This window comes from Carassius gibelio, chromosome B24 (genome assembly GCF_023724105.1).
Source record: "Carassius gibelio isolate Cgi1373 ecotype wild population from Czech Republic chromosome B24, carGib1.2-hapl.c, whole genome shotgun sequence".
In the NCBI taxonomy this organism is placed as follows: domain Eukaryota; kingdom Metazoa; phylum Chordata; class Actinopteri; order Cypriniformes; family Cyprinidae; genus Carassius; species Carassius gibelio.
The window spans coordinates 8,167,186-8,183,473 of record NC_068419.1 but is presented as its reverse complement, the minus strand read 5'-3'; the positions used below and the strand labels follow the sequence as shown (position 1 = coordinate 8,183,473).

The following is a 16,288-nucleotide window of genomic DNA, read 5'->3' as shown; positions in this document are numbered from 1 at the left end:
GAACATTAGGTTATGCCCAAGTATTTGCTAGATTGTAGGAAGCTTTCACACAACATGGCTTTTGTAAAAACAAAACAAAAAAAAAGACCAAAATTAAAGCAAATATCACTGATTTTGATGCTCATAATGTAACTTTCAGAGGTATGAATCATTCATGTCCCTAAAAATTCACTAGGCTTAAAAATCATGAATGAGCACAATGCTTTTGCTCTTCGGCACATATCACCTTCAGGCAAAAGGCAAGTATAAAGTGTGCTAATGAAGAAACTCAGAGAGTAGACCAGGCCCCTGAATACCCGTTCTCGTCTAAGACATGCAGATGAATAATGAACAGAGAGAGAGCTCTGGTTTCGGTGAAAACTGCCGAATATAGAAAAATGAAGGGATAGGGGACAGAGGAGTGGAGGGAGAACCTGAAGCTGTGTTCCTGTGAAATTAGACTCTGAATATGGGCCAACCGCTCTTCCAACCTTCAACCAGTTGGCAATGTTCCAGAAAACAGGTTTAATTATAGTTGTGATAGAACAATAGATAGATAGTATGGAGTTAGAAATGTGTCTTTATTACATGCGAGAAAATAAAAGATCTGAGAGAAAAAAAAAAGTTTGAGAGAAAAAGTTATCACACTGATAGCAAAAAAACATTTCATGAGAGAAAAAAGAATATTTGAGAGAAAAAGTTTTCATGCCAATAGCAAAAAATAATAATATTTGAGACTAAAAAAAGTTTTGAGAGAAAGTATTTTCTCATAGAACATAAAAAAATATACATTTGAAATTTTAAAAATTACTTCTGAGAAAAAAATCTCTCTCAAAATACTTTGAAAAAAAACTCTAAAATATATATTTTTTGCTATCAATGTGAAAATATTTTCTCAAAAAAAAAAAAAGTGTTTCTCTCGAAACGCTTTTCTTTGTTCTTGATGCAATTTCTTGCTCTCGTGTCAGGATTTTGCTTTCACTGTGAGAATTGTGTCATGGGCGGGGCCACGTTCCTATTGGCCAGTCGGGTGAGCATTGTCTTGTCTTGGGAGTCGAACTGAATCATTACACCATTGTTCGGTTCACCTGCATAGAGGCCGCCTCTGCCTTATGGATAGTTAAGTTGAGCACAGACACTCCAATGTTTGGGTAAGATGATGACACACAGCTGGCTGAGCAAGTTCAGTATCACTGAAGATTAAACATTAAAAAATAGCACTCATATTCATGAATGAATGTGTATTATATTATTTGCTTGCTAATCGCTAGTAAAGCTAACCAGCCATCATGCTAGGTAAACTTGCAAACTCACCTGGTTTATACTAGGTTTAAATCAACACCGAATTAATGTTTTGATTTAGATAGTTTCACGCCTTATTTAGTGAGTAGTGAGCTAGTTTCTACCTTTGCACTTGCTAGCCTCAAAGCACCTGAAGAGTAACTGCTTGTTCATACAACCTCCCGTACAACTTTCAACTAACGTTAGTATGCATGGAAGGTGGCAACCCTACAACTAGCTAACGTTAGACAGTGATTGATATACCGTTTGAAAGTGTCCCACCTAGTTTTGTTTAAAATAGTCTTTGTATGGTTGTTGCACTACATGTTTAGCTACACTGCATGTATAGCTCGCAAACTCAGCTACACGGGGCTTATTCTAAATATTTTTTACCATCTAGCCGAGGTCTAGAGCTGACAAGGTAAATTGCAGGTCTAGGACTAACTCTTACATTAGCAACCCACAAATATGTTTGTGCCTGTACTGTCATGGTAATTATTTTTTCTTTTAAATCTTTCAAACGGTATGTCAATCACTGTCTAACGTTAGCTAGTTGTAGGGTTGCCACCTTCCATGCATACTAACGTTAGTTGAAAGTTGTACGGGAGGTTGTAAGAACAAGCAGTTACTCTTCAGGTGCTTTGAGGCTAGCAAGTGCAAAGGTAGAAACTAGCTCACTACTCACTAAATAAGGCGTGAAACTATCTAAATCAAAACATTAATTTGGCATTTGATTTAAACATAGTATAAACCAGGTGAGTTTGCAAGTTTACCTAGCATGATGGCTGGTTAGCTTTACTAGCGATTAGCAAGCAAATAATATAATACACGTTCATTCATGAATATGAGTGCTATTTTTTAATGTTTAATCTTCAGTGATACTGAACTTGCTCAGCCAGCTGTGTGTCATCATCTTACCCAAACATTGGAGTGTCCGTGCTCACTGCTCAACTTAACTATCCATAAGGCAGAGGCGGCCTCTATGCAGGTGAACCGAACAATGGTGTAATGATTCAGTTCGACTCCCAAGACAAGACGATGCTCACCCGACTGGCCAATAGGAACGTGGCCCCGCCCATGACACAATTCTGACAGTGAAAGCAAAATCCTGACACGAGAGCAAGAAATTGCATCAAGAGCAAAGAAAAGCGTTTCGAGAGAAACACTTTTTTTTTTTTTAGAGAAAATATTTTCACACTGATAGCAAAACATATATTTGAGAGTTTTTTTCAAAGTATTTTGAGAGAGATTTTTTTTCTCAGAAATAATTTTAAAAATTTCAAATGTATATTTTTTTATGTTCTATGACAAAATACTTTCTCAAAACTTTTTTTAGTCTCAAATATTATTATTTTTTGCTATTGGCATGAAAACTTTTTCTCTCAAATATTCTTTTTTCTCTCATGAAATGTTTTTTTGCTATCAGTGTGATAACTTTTTCTCTCAAACTTTTTTTTTTCTCTCAGATCTTTTATTTTCTCGCATGTAATAAAGAACCAAAACTCACTCCATAAGATAGATAGATAGATAGATTGTAATGTCATGAAATACAGACAACTCTGGAGGTCTAAAAGGTTAAAGGGTTAGTTCACCCAAAAATGAAAATTATCCATTGAAACTGTGTGTACGGTATACTGTCCATGTCCAGAAAGGTGATAAAAACATCATCAAAGTAGTCCATGTGACATCAGAGGGTCAGTTAGAATTTGTTGAAGCATCGAAAATACATTTTGGTCTAAAAATAGCAAAAACTACGACTTTATTCAGCATTGTCTTCAAACCCAGAAGAGAAGACAATGCTGAATAAAGTCATAGTTTTTGCTATTTTTGGATAAAAATGTATTTTCGATGCTTCAACAAATTCTAACTGACCCTCTGATGTCACATGGACTACTTTGATGATGTTTTTATTACCTTTCTGGATATGGACAGTATACTGAACACACATTTTCAATGGAGGGACAGAAAGCTCTCAGACTAAATCTAAAATATCTTAAACTGTGTTCCAAAGATGAACGGAGGTCTTACAGGTTTGGAACGACATGAGGGTGAGTCATTAATTACATAATTGTTATATTTGGGTGAACTAACCCTTTAACAATGTCATTCTCGCCTAATTCATTTCTCTATGGGAACAATGTGTGTGTACAGTATGTGTGGTGGGGAAATGGAGGGGCCTTGTAGAAGGAAAAACCTGAAGGAAAGAAAAGTGTTTAATTCACGTGTCTTTGTTTGCTCTTAAATAAAAGCATTCCTGCTGTATGTGGCCTCTGGCTGACCTGCCCTGCAGTCCTGCACTGAAAATACACAAATCACTGTGACTCTTAACCGCTACATACACACAAATAAAACCACACACATTCACAAACACATACACATAAAATTGCATATAAATAGAAATCTTAAAAATAGGATATGTTTCTTCTCCAAACAAAAAAAAAGAATATATTTTTGTCTTTTGATTTTGTGTGAAATATTACTCAATAATTAATATGACAGGTTTCATAAGACTTGCTAAAAAAGAAATAAATATCCAATACTGTTTATCAAGACCACAGGGTAAACGTGACTCATAAAGACTGAGAGATATGTAGAGATACTCAATCTCATTGCATCTCTACAGTGGGCTCAAAGATGAGGTGGTCTGACTCACACACACACACACACACATCCACTCAATGACGTGGTAAGGCCTGGTCTGGGGGACGGCACTACGAAACAGCTCTTTTACCAATGCCAAATGTCAAGCATTATGGAGCTGTGCTATTGTGTGGGATTACACAGTGAGATGGAGCCGTGTGTGTCTGTGTGTTTGCTGGATGCTGACTCACTGAGGGTGGCCGTGGGTATGTGTCATAAGGGGGCGGTGGGCTGTCTTGCTTGGGTGTCGAGGGCGTCTCATTGTCTTCATGTTCACTTTCACTCCAGTAGTCTGCTGGAAGAGAGAGAGGAACATGCAGGGAGTCATTAGCTTGTTGCCAAACATTTCCATAAAGTAAACAATAATTAAATCAAAGCCTCGGAGATCATGTGGGGCACAAAGGCACATGCAGGTTTTTCAATGAGAACCTGTAGTCAAGTGCTCTACTGCACAGTCCCTTCACTATAGTCTACCCTGATTTGTAATGTCAAAGGCAGGTAGGAAAATCCAAGACAAAAGTAAATTTTAAAGGGCTACTGTAGTTCACCCAAAAATGAATTTTCTTTCATTATTTACTATAGGTCTGGAATCCATGGCAGCTTTCTTTCATTGGCTAAAGCCCGCCCATGAGGCCATTTGACTGATATGTCAAACAACCAATCACAGTTTGTTTCGTTCAGCGTCACATTTCAGGGGGTGGAAATGTCACCACAATAAGAGACCGGTGTGCCAAACTCCCGTACGTATTTTAAAGTTTCTATGCCAAGAACTTTAAATATTTCACATACTTTGAAATCCTGAGTTTAGTTGATCCAGATAAGCGCTTGTCGTCACAGTTGGAAATTTGACAGCTTTCTTTTTTCACGAGGGGGTTTGGCATCATGGCACCTTTGTTTCAAGGTGGAATATTAAAGAACGCGACACACGTCTCCTGGAAAAAGTCTCGTCCACGCACCACTTCCGATATTTTGTCGGTTAAAATGGAGTACTCTAATTTATTCTTATATTTAAAGTGACTTACTTTACATTCAAGACACATATTTCCTGAAAATGGAACCCATAAACTTTCTAACTACAAGAATTCTTACCCTGTTCTTGACGGATTCTCTCTCTTTCTATGTAGCCGGCGGCCGCCATGTTGAGACGACTCAACCATCTGTTCATATCGTCCACGCCATCTGCTGCGAAGTAGAAGCTCTTGATTTTGGGATGGCACGCTTTAAACGCACTGCATAGGGAGCAAAGACACAATAAGCATTCCTCAAGCATCATCACATCATTCAAAAGTTTGTGAAGTTACTCACTATTTTTTGCGACATTCACTGGCTCTGTCGATCTTAAACTCAGGGAGACTGACAAACCCTTCGGCCTTCTCATCCTACAAGGTGGAAAAAAGAAAGAGGGAGAATCGTGTGGACATTTCATCCCACTTAAACTCATCTGTAATGTCATTACATCCTTTTTAGGAGTTACATCTCCTTATTCCTCTTTCTTTTTCTTGGTTCATTCCATTACTTTTTTTCCCTAGCACTACACTGCAGCAGCTGTTGACAGGAGCTCTGCATTAATAAATGAAAAGCGTAAATTGTTGCGGCTCTCTGTAAGCCTGTCTGTGTTTACAAAACCCACACAGTAGAAGATCATCAATTATAGCAGAGCCGGACTAAGTTGGAGGATTCTCAGTGGACCAAAACCAGGCCGAGAGGAACCCTCCCCGCCCATACTTCTTCCAAAACCCCCAGAACGGCAGCCGTATCCCACAAAACACTGAGGGTAATAAATCAAAAGCGAAGGAGCAAGGGAGCAAGTATGGGAGAGAAGGGGAGTGTTGGAAGAAGTTCCTTATCTTCATTACAGCAACAGCATGTGTAGAAGACTGTTTTGTTGGGATAGATGAGCATTAATCTTGTTCCACTCAAGAGGGTAAAGCCGGCACCAATTAAAGTCTCATCTCTAGATCGATACAGTTTCTGCTGCACTGGTGGATACAAGAAACAACAAAGACAACTGTATTGGCCAAGCACGCACACACACACACACACACACACACTCACCTCTTCGTTCATGTACCAGTACAAGCAGGCGTCCTTCAAAACAAACCAATACTTCTTCCATTTCTGCGAGAAATAGCTCTTTGCGTCCTTCTTTTTCCAAAGCCAGCCCTCACAGTCTCCACGACCCAGGTCCTTACAGGAGATTCTTCTCTTACTGATGGAGGACAATGGAGCTGCTGGACGCCATATAAGATAACAGTATGCGTTAATAACTGTTATAAAATGAATGGTTCAGAATCCTGATTGAGGAAAGCTGTTGTATAATAGCATCATCAGTACATTTCTGTATTAAAGGGGTTATTTACTCATTGCCAGAGATGTATAGTAACGAAGTAGAACTACTTCACTACTGTACTTAAGTACTAAAAGGCGGTATCTGTACTTTACTAGAGTATTATTTTTTTCTCCTACTTGCACTTTTACTTCGGTACATATTTTCGCTGAGTTTAATACTTTTACTCCGATATTTTTTTTATGTGCTGCATCGTTACTCGTTACAATTATAATAATGTTACGAATCATTCCATTACAAACCACTGCCAGAACTGTAGATGGCAGGTTTGATGAAGCTGGCACATCATTGAGCGAATCAAGCGAGACTGCGCGTGCTGACTGAACTGCTGTGAAGAGAGAGATGAACACCGAGCCGAGCCAGATAATGACTCGTTCAACCGGTTGCATCGGTTTTCGGTGACCAGTAACATTAGTTCTTTCTGACAGTTCGATTCAATAAACCAGTTGAAGAAAACAGTTCACCGATTCTTTTGCGCTCGATGCAATGGCGTCATTGGCGTTGACTGCACATGGGCTCATAACATTAACACAGAAACAGAATCAGTTCAGAATCAATCACCAAAAGAATCAGTTCGGTTCCAGACGCTCTGTGTGTCGGTTTGCTTCACGCTAAAAATCACACATGCGCAGTATCATCAACTCCTCGGTTCACGAATCGGACGCGTCTGACAGAAACGGTTCTTGACTCGTGAACGAGTCATTATCTGGCTCGGCTCGGTGTTCATCTTCAGTTCTCTCTTCACATCAGTTCAGTCAGTGTACTGTTTGAGTCAATGAATTACTCCGGGATATTGGTTTGTTTGAACTCAGAGGGAGTGTCAGACACATTAAACAAGTTAACAGCTTAATTCATCTGTGGATTAATGCGCATTGGAGACGCGAACTGTTTAAAACGATTCAGTTCGATTTGGTGGACTGTTTCAAAAAGATCCGGTTACATCGAATGATTCGTTCGCGAACCAGATATCACAAACTGCTTTGTTTTTAACTGTCTTACAACAGACACGGAAGAGAAGACAATGCTGAATAAATTCGTAGTTTTTGCTATCTTTTGACCAAAATGTATTTTCGATGCTTCAAAAAATTCTAAATGACCCTCTGATGTCTTACGGGTTTGAAACAACATGAGGGTAAGTTATTAATGACATCATTTTGCAAATTGGGCTAACTAACCCTAGTAACCGTTTTTTGTTTACAAGAAGTTACAGTCAAAGGAATTGTGGTTGTCCTTTAGGTTAATCGTTTGAAATAGTAAAAACAATATGTTCAAACTTTTGACTACTTTCTTTAATAGCTACATAACACAATACTTCTACTTTTACTTTCAGTACTTGAGTAGTAAATTTTAAAATAGACTACTTGCAATACTTAAGTACAAAAAATGTTGAATACTTTAGTACTTCTACTTAAGTGTGGTGCTTAAAGAGCACTTCTACTTCTACTCAAGTCACTTTTTTGATAGAGCACTTGTACTTTTACTCAAGTGTGGTTCTCTAGTACTTTATACATCTCTGCTCATTGCCAACTCATTCTTTCGAACCAGTATAAGTTTCATTCTTTTATAGACCACAAAAGGAATGTTCGGGATGTTCATGCTGCTCTTTTCCTTATAATGAAAGTGAATAATGACTAGTAAATGTCCCAAAATGGACAAATTAGTTTGGCTTGTGCACTATACTTCTGAAACCGTATGATAACTTTGTGTGAAAAATAGGCCAAAATTATGACAATTTTGAAAAATGTTACCCAGTTATACCCAGCTCTCAAATCTCATTCAGGGTTTCGAATAAGCACATTTTTTAAACTTGGCATGTCATGACTGATTATAAGATTGATGAGAAAAAATGTTGGTTATCAATTATGGAAAAACTAGCATTACACGTCTCTATTCAGCATATTTGTGAATATGAATTATATTTGAGATGTTTGATTTAAAATGAATAAAACTTATAAGTGAATAATGACTTGAATTTGAATATTTTACTCACAAAAAAATTCTAAAATTGCCATTTACAGAATGTAAAATAATAGAAAACAGGTAACGTGAACATCTAATTCTGTTTGACAACAGAGAGAAAGTCATATAATAACGACAATAAATAACAATTTTCAATATTGCGTGAGATTGTCAATCTCAATCATCAGTTTTTTCGGGCAATAATGTACCATTTTTTAAGATATGTACTGTCATAATAGTGTTGCAACTTTAGAGGTCTTTCCAATGTAAAATTTAAGGAATGCACTAGGCAACTGTCATAATACTTACATTTATGCATTTGGTAGACACTTTTATGACTTACAGTGCATACAGGGTATACATTTTTTTTTACCAGTATGTGTGTTCCCTGGGAATTGAACCCACAACCTTTTGGGCTGCTAATGCAATGTTCAACCCCTGAGCCACAGGAACTATACTTATACATGCAAAAAGTATACAATAAGAAAACAATAATTATTATGGAAAGTAACTTTCTTTAGTCTTTAAGGTTTCTGTTGGTGGCCTATTTTTTGTATTATGCAGGCAAAATATACAAGCAGTGTACACAAAGAAGACAATGTTTCCAAACATAAGAATACGATAAGTGATTACCTTTACTCTTTTTCTTGGTCTTGGATAGCAGAGAGGATCCCTGGAATGTCTGTCAAGAAAGGTACAACATAAATACATATAAAAATACACATACACAAACAAAAACACACACACATGCATATTGTTATTTATTTACCAATAAATATTACACAAACACATTAGAATTACATTTATATAAAATTAAGAATAAATACAAATGGAGAAACGTTGGGAAATACAGCAGGAGAAAGTGAAACGGGACAAAATTATCGGTCAACACATCCAATTCTCCTGAATGGAATCACATGGAGGAAACGTGTGAACATAATGATCTCCGAGCATCAATCCATCGCACAGCAAATTAAAATCAGAGGCGAAATCTGAGCAGATGAAGGCGTGAGAGCCAAAACTGCCAGAAAGAAGCAAGGCGGGAGAGAAAATAAAAGATTTCTAACATCCTTGTCCCGTGTGTTTATTGAGCCGTATTTCTGGGATGAGCACGCCCAGACCAAGAACATATTTATGACTGCCCCGTGGCATTTCTCTTCCGTGAAGAAACTTCCTGCAAGCTTGAGCATTAAATAAGAGGTAAACATGTGTTGCAAGGCATCTATTAGCAATAGTATGGAGAACACACTGACTAGCATCACACTAATAGATTTATTGATATGTGCCTGAGGAGGGAAGTTGCCCCGAGGCCCAAGAGGAATAACTGAAATTGATTAATGGAACATGTTTAGAAACTCAGTCAACCGGTTCATACAATGTCTTTATTTATTCGGGAGTTTCTGAAAATACTGTGTCCACTTCTTGAAGACATTTTTCAGTTTGTTTAAGTATCCTTATCAAACTAAAATAATAGTTGTCCCAGAGACCAAGTTCAAGTCCAGGGTCCTTTCATTCTCTTTCACCCCAAAAATATAAAATGACAAAAAAGATAGTTTTCCCAGCATTTCACCTCAGGACACAATTCAATGTCAACGCAATTCCCTACCAAAGCGCTGACAATCTCCTCCCAGAAGGTGCGAATCGTGATTGGTGTGTGAATTGGAGCAAGTCGTGAGAGACACTTAAGAGACAGCAAGGCAAACTTCCCTAAGGATTCAACGCCTAGACATGAACAAAGCTAAATGATATAGCAGTATATATAATGACAGCAAATATATCAAGAAACAAAATAGGTACTGTGTACACTAAGCAGATGACATAGAGGGATGGTTGCCTATAGGCAAATCCCAACCTTTATTTCCAGTAATTAACTTAATTTTTAATATCACTGGATTGAGGGACGGGGGTTAATGCCGCTACCGACCCTCAAATGACATTCAAACGTGTTCGACATGATAATTGGTAATCACTGAAAATGTGTAGGGGTTGTAGAGCAACTTTTACAGTGACTAGGGATCACGTAACAGGCCTCATTCATGAAACATGAGCACAAAAATATCCGTCAATCGTTCTTGTGTAGGAACGTTTTTAGGAATGATGTGCACAGAAATTATCTTTGCTTGTGTTTCATGAATAAGTCTGGGGAACTTCAAGCTCTTGAACAAATCCTACAAGAAGTAAACATAAAAACTGACTCCAAAGATCTTCTAAACTTCATTTCTTATTCCTTAGGTTCACAATCTTTTGAGAGAGATTTAGAGCATTATGGGACAACTATGACCCTTGTGACTTGAATAAGCACAGTGGTTACATCTCATGTTTTTTGCTTCCTACAGTTTTCTTCTAGTTGCCTTCTACTGTGGTGAAATGGTTCTGTCCATCCATTCTCTCAATCTCTGATGTTGAGAGTCCCTCTCATCTACTATAGTTCACTAACACATTGCCCTAGATAGCATGCTAAGATCTGCCATCAGGCTACAACTGAATGCCACATGGCAACACAGGCTCTCAGTTCACATGACATATGGTACAAACCTTTTCCGCTGTGATATCTACAACTGACATATGCTCCATGGGATAGCCTTAAAGCACTGCATTAACCTAAACCAAACCTGAAGGTAAGCACTGCCTTCGCTGGAGGCTGTTTTAGCAGTTTTCAGGTGATGTAATAATGGCAGTGGGTTGCTCAAATGAACTGGACTGAAGGAACTGGGCTTATGACAGTCAGACAAAACACTTTTGTGTTAGTGTGTCCAGTGGATAGAGTGAGTGAGCTTTCTCCTTGAGTGTGAGGTTAGTGTGCTGGTATTGTTCAGACAAACTGGAGCTCTCTTATCGGACTGCAATGCAGGCAATAAAACACCACTGTAAACAACATAGCTTAATGAAGAAGTAACACTGCACATACCAAACAGCTGTAGGCTTATTAAGTCAACACCATACAGAATGGTCTCTCCTGTCTGTTTTGCTTGCATCATCTCATCGGATCTTCTCATCTGGCATCTTACTCATGTTTCATCTTAATTGACCTTCTCTTTCAATATTAATCTAATATTGCTGTCTCATCTCCGATTCTGTCTTCTCGCATGTTTTCTTGAATCTTCTCTGATCTTCTCTTTGCATCTTGTATCCTGCATCTAAGCTTCTCTAGTCATTTTGCTGTCTTGTAGTGTCTCTTCTTGTCTCCTCTCGTCTCTTCTTGCATCTTCAATTTTGTATCTTTACCTTTAATCTAGCTTCTTCTCATTCATTTTTTTTTAATCTCATCTCCTCTAGTTTTGAATGTTCCCTTCTCCATGTTCCATCTTGTCATGTCTCTTCTCGGCTCATATTGTCTTTTCTTTTCCCCTTACACCTTAGGTTCTCTTCTGATTTAATTTAGTCTCTTCATTTATCATCTTGCCTCTTTTCTTCTGATTGTCTCATCTTTTCCATCATCTCTCATTTCATTTTGTTTAATCTCATCTAATCTCTTCTCAACTCTTTTAGTTTTGAATGTTCCTTTCTTCAGTTCCTTTTCTTCTGGTCTCATCTGGTGTATCTTCTGGTCTCATCTCACCTCTTCTCACATTCTTATTTCATTTAGTCTCTTCCCTTCTCATGTTACTTCCTCTCTTCTGATCTTCTCTCACTTTTACGTCTGTTTTTTTCTCATCGTAGTACACTCTCTTCTCCTTTTGCATAATCTGGCATCTTCTCTTCACATTTGATTTTATATTGTCTCTTTTCATGTCATCCCTTCCTTTTTTGCATCTTCCCTTGTCATTTTGTCTCTTTGGGTCTTGAATCAGCTTTCATTTGTCTCACAACTCCTCTTGCATCTTACATTCACTTCTTGTTTCATTTTGTCTCTTCACTTCTCATCTGGCTTTTTCTCCTCTCATTTAGCATTTTGTCTCTCCTTTTTTTCCATATTCTTCTCTCTTGATGTTTAATGTTGAGGTTTCTCTTTTCATCTTTATCTTCTCTTTTGTATCCTACCTTCTCTTCCTGTTTCATTTCATCTTTTGTCTCTTCTTGTCTCGTCTTGTCTCTTCTTGTCTCTTCTCTTCCCTTTAATCATGTACAACTCAGAGGTATATGCAAATTATAAGTTTGTAGAGTTTCTAGCAAAGTTCATGAGCTAGAGAAAGAACAATAGCAAGAGTGCTGATACTAGCACATTGGTTCGGGTCCAAACTTACGGTGATGAAGTCAGCAGAGTCTTCCCACCCCTGCACACCCTTTACCCCAGATCAGGTCAGAGGACACATGGACACACTACCCTGCTGAGGGTGTCTATAAACAGAAGCTGCAGGTGAGATGCACTGTGAAAGTCACTCTTATGCAAAACGGCATCACCCCAGCTGGGATCTCAGAGTGGCCCCTTTCACATTTCTTCATGAGGACCTATAATTAACTTCATTTTGAAAAATAAATAAATAAATAGAAAACTAAACACACATAATCACTTCTCATGGTCTGGTGGAGATATCGACTACAACATATTGACATGAAGACGGCACATGGTCGAGTCTTGGCCAATCACAGTGCTGTTTCAGATGGAGCTAGGCCAATCACGTCACTCCATGCCCTGTGACAGATGACAACACGGCTTAGCCCCGCCCACCCCCACAGAGCCACCATCTGCCTACTCAGCATCCATATGCACACTGTGACACACCACTGCGAGTCACTTTTCCCCAGATTATTAGTTTTCCCTTGGTGTTTGTGTGTGTGGTTATGGCTGTGTCTGTGTGCACTCTCAAGAACATTGGCTGCCACATTCCCTCTTAAAAATGACAGCTAGATCTCACCTCCACTCCTAATAACTTCACACACAGGGCGACTAGTCTCAGTGAGAAAACCCACTCACCTACACACACATACACATACAGCATACACAGGGCTGACACAAACTCCCACACACCTACACTCTGACTAAAGGTAGAGGACTAACACACTCATTATACGCACACAGACAATCACACACACACACACACACACACAAACGCTCACCTAGCATGTGGGCGTAAGTATACATTCTGCTTCTGCACACCATGACCTGGTGCTTTCAGTGAAAACTCGTTATGTAAGACTCTACCTGCAATGATCACAGAGACCTTGATCGAGCAAAGAACTGATGAAAGCAGCCAGGTCTTGAAGAATGACTCTTTGTTACATTGTTTGAGCAACAGAAAATAAAAGGAACACAGACACTGTGCGATATTCCTCACAATCTCTGAGTTTGGCCTGATCCAGACTGTCACACTCAAAAAGAGACATTCTTAGACAAAGAGAAAGAACCTGATTGAGACATGTTGGATAAAAGGCACACATACTACCACTCAGCTCAATAGCAAAGAAACTTTTGTAAAGGCACAAAAAAAAAGTTTCTTAAATAGTATTTTTGTCTTGTTTCGCAGGTAACGGACTTAAAACATGAGCAATGTTTTTGAGAAGCAGGACTAAATGTATTTTTATTAATCCATTACCTAAAACAGAAGACTATTATGCTTACCAACCCTGCTGATCAAAATACAGTATTTATTTAAAATACAGTATATATTTAAAATACAGTATATATTTTTACAATTCAAAATAACTTTTCTATTTGAATATATTTTAAAATGTTATTTATTCTTCAGATGGCAAAGCTGAATTTTTAAATTCAAACTCAAAAAAGACCCACCGGACCTCAAACATTTGAACAATGTTTTCAAAGGTTATTTTAGTAAATACATTGAAAAACAAGACAAAAATATTTACAGTACGACTCTATTGGTGGCTGCAAAAAAAGTCCCACCTTTAAATCCAAAAAACCAATCACTTAATCACACATAAGCTTGGCAGACAGTTTTGGAGATGACCTGCGCAGTACTAGCATGACCACAAACTGCCTACAGAATAAACCAACTCCCTTCAGAATACTTGAACAGAAGACATACTACTCACATGGTAAAGAGAGGTGGAGTCTGGGTTAGGCGTGTTCATGGATTCCTGACGGAGCACCTCCATTTGAAGGGTTGGGAGGAGGGCGTAGTGGGTGGGGCTCCCGCTCTTTTCGCTCTTCTTCTTGCCACGTTTTCCCGTGTCTCTCTTCATGCTACGCCCAGCCAGATCAGCCGCCTTCTCATCACTTACATACCGCAACAGAGTGTTTTCTGAGAGGGAGAAAGAACAATATCTTTAATAACAGTAGCTGACAGTCCCAACTCAAGCTTTCAAAACTTCTGTGTTTCATGGAAAAAGAAAGTAATATGGTTGAAAAAAATGAGGGTGAGTAAATGAAGGCAGGAATGTCATTGTTCAACTGTTCCTTTAAATGCATTTTTTCCAACAATGTTACCATTTTTATGGTTAATCGGTCATTATAGATTTTGTTTGGCATGTTCAGTAAATCAAAATTACATTTGTACATCCAACCCTTCTCAAACAGTACACCCATTTTCCAGGCTGTACTGTGTCAAATCACTGAATAAGCTTGCATCAGTATTCCATCAATCAAGCATCCCAAACCCCTCTCGAAATACTCTAAACCTCAGTTGGCCAATCACAATGATTCATTCCCTCAGTAGAGGTCTATCATTAGCACTACTTAAGCCTTGTGCACTCTTCCCAAATCAGTCGAATCCAATCAAACTCTATAGGCTTATTCTTGCCTAATGAGCATAACAAGCCGATTGGTCACAGCCATATTAGTGAGCCAAACCAACGGGCTCCCAGCAGTCCAGATTTTTGCTCGTCTTTTCATTTAGGAACCACCGCAGCCATTGTTGGGTTTCCCTCCACTCACACCCATGACCACCGTTGCCCGGCAGTAGCCAATGGGACGTGAAACACTCAGGAGAGCTCCTGTCAGAGTTACCATGGCAACAGCATGCTTCCAGAAGAAGTTCCCTCTTCTTTATAGCTCAGAATGGAAAAGTTGAAGAGGTGGCAGATTTTAAATGGCATACAGTACGTTCATCTAGACAGGGTACACAACCTCGCAGAGTCATTATAAATCATTATTTAATTAATTGCAACATCTTGAGTTTAAAAAATGTAATATACTGCCATATAAAACTCATTAAATTTGTAAATAAAGTAGATGGATCTAAAATATCAGTCTGGATGATCCATCAGTAACAATGTAATTTTTTATTATTCAAATTTTTTCAATAATAATAATACTTTTTATAATTTTTTTATAATATTATTTTATAATAACAACAATATTTGTCAAACTGTGCAGGAAATGTTTCTTTTTTGTTTCATATTTTTATTCAGTTAATAATAAATAAAAATAATATTAATAATAATAATTAGTAGTAATAGTAGTAGTAGCATATAGCCATAATGTGCAGCTATACTGTGCAGCCCCTACACACAAGCACAGAAAGTCTTTTTATTTATTTATTTTAAATCAAAATTTAAAATGTATCCATCCAAAACACAATTAAATTTCAAATTATGCAGCCGTTCTCTTTTCTCTTTGTTTTTTGAAAAGCATGCCCCAAAACTGAATGTATGAAATTTCTTCATTTTGAATGCATTGCCAATAATACAGAAGACGACTTTGGTAGAACACCCATTCTGACAAAAACCTATCACTGCTACCCAGAAATGACAAATTACCAAGATTTCCGAGCAGTAATTGACCTTAATACATCTTTATCCTTTCTGACCCTCCCTCCACTCTCACATTGTATCACAATCTTCTTCCTACATCACTCTTGCAATCTCCTTCGAGTGCCTCTTTCTAATTTCACCATCTTTCTTGCTCTCAGCTAAACACCATCTGGCAGCCTCACCTCCAGCATTTTCTCCCCGGAGTTTTAAGGAAAAGAGGGAACCGGAAAAGCAAGGAAATAAGAGAGCTATCAAGGCGCTAATCTCCACACAATGCGGATAGACAGAGCTGCTTAACGGGATCAAATAGCAGCCAGGAGACACAGCCAGGTGATCATCCACCCCCTCGCTCAAAAAACACACATATAAAGAAACACAAATGCCACAAAGAAGAGAGAAGAGATGGGTTTGGGCAACAGCAATCCTGGAGGAGACCACCGAAAGAAAACAAACACGTTAGCGTGGGAAAGCAGTAAGACACGACATGAG

At 38.3% G+C, this 16,288-nt stretch overlaps 1 protein-coding gene across 14 annotated transcripts in view; it reads right to left on the bottom strand.

The window, feature by feature from the left end:
• cnksr2a (connector enhancer of kinase suppressor of Ras 2a) overlaps positions 1-16,288 on the bottom strand; it is an 80,724-nt gene that overhangs the window by 13,226 nt on the left and 51,210 nt on the right. For 7 of the 14 annotated variants that reach the window (XM_052596482.1, XM_052596484.1, XM_052596492.1 and 4 more), the window contains 6 exons: positions 14,141-14,349; positions 8,840-8,888; positions 5,956-6,131; positions 5,206-5,279; positions 4,990-5,129; positions 4,092-4,195 (listed from right to left, as the gene is read on the bottom strand). In XM_052596482.1, the coding sequence (XP_052452442.1) occupies positions 4,092-4,195; positions 4,990-5,129; positions 5,206-5,279; positions 5,956-6,131; positions 8,840-8,888; positions 14,141-14,349 (752 nt within the window). The remainder of the gene's footprint in view (positions 1-4,091; positions 4,196-4,989; positions 5,130-5,205; positions 5,280-5,955; positions 6,132-8,839; positions 8,889-14,140; positions 14,350-16,288) is intronic. The other 7 variants (XM_052596488.1, XM_052596497.1, XM_052596491.1 and 4 more) reach the window with 3 other exon arrangements.